Source organism: Bombina bombina, chromosome 11 (genome assembly GCF_027579735.1).
Source record: "Bombina bombina isolate aBomBom1 chromosome 11, aBomBom1.pri, whole genome shotgun sequence".
In the NCBI taxonomy this organism is placed as follows: Eukaryota; Metazoa; Chordata; class Amphibia; order Anura; family Bombinatoridae; genus Bombina; species Bombina bombina.
Genome location: NC_069509.1, coordinates 162,000,745 through 162,006,744, shown reverse-complemented (window position 1 = coordinate 162,006,744; position 6,000 = coordinate 162,000,745). Strand labels below are relative to the sequence as shown.

General features: G+C 35.8%; 1 protein-coding gene across 1 annotated transcript in view; it reads right to left on the bottom strand.

Moving 5' to 3' along the window:
* Positions 1-707: 707 nt before the first annotated feature.
* PDXDC1 (pyridoxal dependent decarboxylase domain containing 1) overlaps positions 708-6,000 on the bottom strand; it is a 95,863-nt gene continuing 90,570 nt past the window's right edge. Inside the window, 4 exon segments of the mRNA XM_053694738.1 lie at positions 708-1,145; positions 2,698-2,796; positions 4,047-4,143; positions 4,301-4,393. Coding sequence (XP_053550713.1) covers positions 898-1,145; positions 2,698-2,796; positions 4,047-4,143; positions 4,301-4,393 — 537 coding nt within the window. The 3' untranslated portion in view covers positions 708-897.

Below are 6,000 nucleotides of genomic sequence, written 5' to 3'. Positions count from 1 at the left end.
ATATATTTATAAACAAAAATGTTATATATATATATATATATATATATATATATATATATATATATATATAATGGGTTTTTTTCCCCCTGGCTTTTCATTTTAGCATTATTGTCTATCCTAGTCTTATTTCTTGGTTTCATAGAGTAACGTCTAGGAAAAGAAGAAACCAAAAATTTGTACATAATTCTTAGCAAACAGGATGCAATCCAGTTAACATAAAATAGTGCATTGATTTCAGAAACAATATATATATATATACACTTGTAATATTTAGTATTATCATAAAGTAAAAAATTATTTTTGGACGGGTTTCATTTTCTGGAAAATTAAACCTGCTGTTCTGAATTTACAGAATTGAAACAAAAAGGTAGACAATTTCAAACCGTAACTGTGCAAATAAACTTTTTTGTTATGTGCAGATGCTTATTTTACACTTAAGATCAACCCAAGTACTAACTTTCAGCCTTATACGATATAGTGACAGTTTATGTATATGTTAAAGTTGCTGCAAGTATGTGTGCAGCAGGAAATATTAAATCAATATATTGTTTCATTTATGGTTATGGTAAATTAAAAACTAGCAGATCATTGTACAGAAATTATAGGATAAACAATGTTTGATTATAGTGTCATTATTAGGAAAAACAAAAAGTGGCAAATTAAGTTCGACGTTTTTACCAGCAGCAGTAGTATTCAGACTTGCTGTGCCTCATACCAAAAAAAACATTTAATTTATATTATTTGTGCAGACAAGTTAATAATTTAATACAGTAGTTTATACTGTAGAATCATGTGGCACTGTTCACATTTTAAATAGGCTTTATACCGATACACCTTAAGAGCAGTCAAGTCTAAAGTTTGTTTAAAAATCAATAATATATATATAAAAACATATTTTTATCTTAGGCTTTCTGAATCTGCTGTATTAATGCTGACTATATCGGGTTCCGGAGATTCCTCGCTGGACGATTCTGCTGGATGGGCAGTAGATGACTGGATGGGAATTTCAACTTCCGCAGCACTGCACGGTTGTGCTTCCAATGTAGGAAGAGATTCAAGATTTTCTGCTTCCTCCAAATGACTTATCGAGCTGGTCTCACTGTAAGCATCAGAATTGCGCGACATTCTTTTAAACAATTTCTGACCTGCAGAAGCAAATAATGAAGGGACTTTTAATTGATATACTGTCTGCTGAAATCTGAAAGGAGAGAATGATCAGTGGTTCTTTAACCCCTTCACTACCGGGAATTTCAGAAAAGAACTTGCCCAAAATAAAGGAGAATTTTTAGCATTTTTGCTATCACTCCATTTAAAAAATTTTTTTTTATAAAATTGCTAACTTTTTCACAAACTTTGGTTTTCTCACTGAAATAAATTTACATACCACTTGTGCAATCATGACACAAATGTTTGTAAAAGCTTCTCTGGGATCCCCTTTGTTCAGAAATAGCAGACATACATGGCTTTACCATTGTTTTTTGGTAATTAGAAGGCCGCTAATTGTAGCTGAGCACCACATTTCTATTATTCTCTGTAGTTTATTCTCGGTAGTGAAGGGGTTAATCGGGTAGCTTCTAAGGTTAATTTTAGCTGTAGTGTAGAGATTACCCTCCCACCCCCTGATCCCTCCCAAACAGTTCTCTTCCCTCTCTATTAGATATTGGAAGTATATTGGAAAAGTGTTTCAAATTGCCTGCTCTATCTGAATTATGAAAAAAAAATTGGGTTTCATGTCCCTTTAATTATTATTATTTTTTAATATAAAACTGTATGTTCTATAGCAAATGTTCTTAATTCCAGATGCTTTCAGTATCCAAAGCTAGTCCCAGTAGTGCATTGCTGATCTTTCAACAAACAATACAGAAAGGGTGAAGCAAATATGATAGAAGTACATTGGAACTTGTTTAAAATTGTCTGTATCTGAATTGTAAAATAAAAAAGAAATTGTGTTTCATGTCCCTTTAAAGGGACAGTTTTGTCAAAATTAAACTTTCATGATTCAGATAGGGCATGCAATTTTAAACAACTTTCAAATTTACTTTTATCATCAAATTTGCTTTGTTCTTTTGGTATTCTTTGTTGAAAGCTAAAGTCAGGTAGGTTAATAAAATGATTTGTAAGCTGATGAAGGCAGCCTCTCTTATCTCAGTGCATTTTGACAGCTTTTCACAGCTAGACAGCGCTAACTCATGCGTGCCATATAGATAACACTGTGCTCACTCCTGTGGAATTATTAGTATAACAACATAACAGTGTTAGTTATGGAAAACTGGGGAATGGGTAATAAAGGGATTCATTATTTTTTTAAGCAATACAAATTATGGAGTTAACAGTCACTTTAAGCGTTTTAAAATTTTAATATTAAAATGCAAGCAAATGTTAAACTGAAATTAGCCAATTATAATATCTGTTCAAAGTTAAGTGTCAGAGGTTTTATTCCTGGCAGGGCAAACTGATCACTTCATCTGAGGCTGATCATTTGAGTACCATACAGGTATTAGTTGTTGATTATTGGTTAAAATCCTGTGTTCTATATATTTCAAAATAAAAACTATTATTAAAAAAAAATTCTGTGTTCTAAGCACTTTGAGCCTCTTGGGGAGAAAATAATGTCCTTCAAAACAATGGGGGGGGGGGGATCCTCAAATCATGACAAGCAAAAGTTGAAATAGAATATGTCAGAGTATTTGGAAGTACCTGGATGTCTTCTAGCGTGTCCAGAAGTGGGAGTTGGTGGAGGAGTCAGTCCAGATTGTGCTTTCGATGCATAAGTAATTTCTGTCGATTCCAGAGAACCTGGTACAGACGGGTAGAATTGTGTTTTATTGCTGTGTTTACTGCACATACATTTTAAGTACAATAAAATATAATAGCAACAAGAGTGCACACGACAAAACAAGACTAAATATTAAATTTGCCTTTAAATTATAATTTACTCCCTTGTTACCTTTCATGTGGCACCAGGAAGTTTAGTATGTGTAAAATACATTTTATAAGAGTTTTCCAATATATTCAATGTAAATGGTTCAATTCAGCAATGAAAGGACTAATTATATAGTAATTATTTGGTCATTATATGAAAGGGCTCGATAAACCTTAGTGCCAGTGGTGCCTAGAAAATGCCTGGCATACGCCTTGGAAGGAGAGAGGTGGAGGGCGGAGGCTGACAGCTGCACCTCTCCCCTTCACAGGTTGTGCATTCCCAGCACTGGAACACATCACTACCATCAATGCTCTCTTTTCTCCCTTTTAACTGTTGGTGGCAAAGGTAAGAGAAGCTACAGATGAACTGTACCGTTTCTGGTAAAGGTAAAAAAATGGACTGCTGGGCAGTCAAGAGATTAAATCACTCATACAAGAGTCCTTTACAGGACTGTATGCAACTGTTCTGGGCAAACTAAGTAACGGTTTCTGCTGTGGATGTGTTCTAGGGAACTCCCCTTGCTGTGAATGTGGTTTGCAGTGGCAAAATAACCCTTCGATTGTCCTGTGTGTAAGCAAGTGTTAAGTCAATACTGTGCATCACTGCAGTGATGTAACTTCTTGATTAACTAGTTTACTGGGCAACTAATGGGTTGCATCACCGTATAATTTTTAATGTATTTGTCAAACCCTGATATACAGCAACATATAAAATCTAAAATATCCTTAATAAGTGTGGACATATAGTATTTAGGTTATATAATAATCGATAATAAGTCTGTTCATTCTAGGGGAGGTAATTTCTTCAACAGGATGTAGGTAAGAGTATATATTGAAGAATAATGAACACCATCCTATTTTCGTCTCTGATAATCATGGTGTAGTTCACTCTATTGGCAGTGGCACATTTCTATAGCACCTGTTCTAACATGATAGAGTTAAACAAGTCTTACAGACAAGGACATTAAGAAAGGTCTGAGACATACACCTGCAGCTTTATTTCATTTTGAGATGTTTTCACTTATATCATGATTTTTGTGAGTACAATTATATTGGTTATACAGACTAAATATATTGAAAAACCTACTGCATTTCTAAATGTATTAAGGATCATTTTAACTTACCTGCTGTCAAATTAAAAGTTCTGCCTTTGGGTGTTGCTTGCACTGGAGAGAACCAGTTTAACATAGAGCCAACAAGTGGAATCTGCCGTAAGACACCCTAGAAAAACAAAAAATATTAGCATTTGCTGGAAGACAACTTTTTGTCTACTACATGTTTAGCAAAAGCATATTTTATCAATCTGGCACACAACAAGCACCAGTATTCCTGTGTGAAGCACTTCATGTTCTTTCACAAATGCATTTTTTATACTCACCTCTTCTAAAAGTCTTTCTTCATTGGCTTTTTGAAGTTGTATTTCTGCTTCCAAAATACCCTTTCTAACAACTTCTGTCATATTTTCAAGTAACTTGAAGGCCAGGAAAAAACAAACAAACACAAATGGGTATTATTTACAAGAATTCGCAATTTCTTTCTTTCCAACTTAGCATACTTTCCAAAGAAATTGCTTAATATGAACCAGCCGTATCAGTAAACAGTGAGGTGCTTAAAAAGGCCATTGTACTCAAAAATGAAAGTGCAGCATTTAACATGGAGAAAAACATAATTTATGCTTACCTGATAAATTCCTTTCTTCTGTAGTGTGATCAGTCCACGGGTCATCATTACTTCTGGGATATTACTCCTCCCCAACAGGAAGTGCAAGAGGATTCACCCAGCAGAGCTGCATATAGCTCCTCCCCTCTACGTCACTCCCAGTCATTCGACCAAGGACCAACGAGAAAGGAGAAGCCAAGGGTGTAGTGGTGACTGGAGTATAACTTAAAAAATATTTACCTGCCTTAAAAAACAGGGCGGGCCGTGGACTGATCACACTACAGAAGAAAGGAATTTATCAGGTAAGCATAAATTATGTTTTCTTCTGTTATGTGTGATCAGTCCACGGGTCATCATTACTTCTGGGATACCAATACCAAAGCAAAAGTACACGGATGACGGGAGGGATAGGCAGGCTCTTTATACAGAAGGAACCACTGCCTGAAGAACCTTTCTCCCAAAAATAGCCTCCGAGGAAGCAAAAGTGTAAAATTTGTAAAATTTGGAAAAAGTATGAAGCGAAGACCAAGTTGCAGCCTTGCAAATCTGCTCAACAGAGGCCTCATTCTTGAAGGCCCAAGTGGAAGCCACAGCTCTAGTAGAATGAGCTGTAATTCTTTCAGGAGGCTGCTGTCCAGCAGTCTCATAAGCTAAACGAATTATGCTACGAAGCCAAAAAGAAAGAGAGGTAGCAGAAGCCTTTTGACCTCTCCTCTGACCAGAGTAAACGACAAACAGAGAAGACGTTTGTCGAAATTCCTTAGTTGCCTGTAAGTAAAATTTTAGAGCACGGACTACGTCCAGGTTGTGCAGTAGACGTTCCTTCTTCGAAGAAGGATTTGGACACAAAGAAGGAACAACAATCTTTTGATTGATATTCCTGTTAGTGACTACCTTAGGTAAGAACCCAGGTTTAGTACGCAGAACTACCTTATCCGAATGAAAAATCAAATAAGGAGAATCACAATGTAAGGCTGATAATTCAGAGACTCTTCGAGCCGAGGAAATAGCCATTAAAAATAGAACTTTCCAAGATAACAACTTTATATCAATGGAATGAAGGGGTTCAAACGGAACGCCCTGTAAAACATTAAGAACAAGGTTTAAACTCCATGGTGGAGCAACAGTTTTAAACACAGGCTTAATCCTGGCCAAAGCCTGACAAAAAGCCTGGACGTCAGGAACTTCTGACAGACGTTTGTGTAACAGAATAGACAGAGCTGAGATCTGTCCCTTTAATGAACTAGCCGATAAACCCTTTTCTAAACCTTCTTGTAGAAAAGACAATATCCTAGGAATCCTAACCTTACTCCAAGAGTAACCTTTGGATTCACACCAATATAGGTATTTACGCCATATCTTATGGTAAATCCTTCTGGTAACAGGCTTCCTAGCCTGTATTAAGGTATCAATAACTGA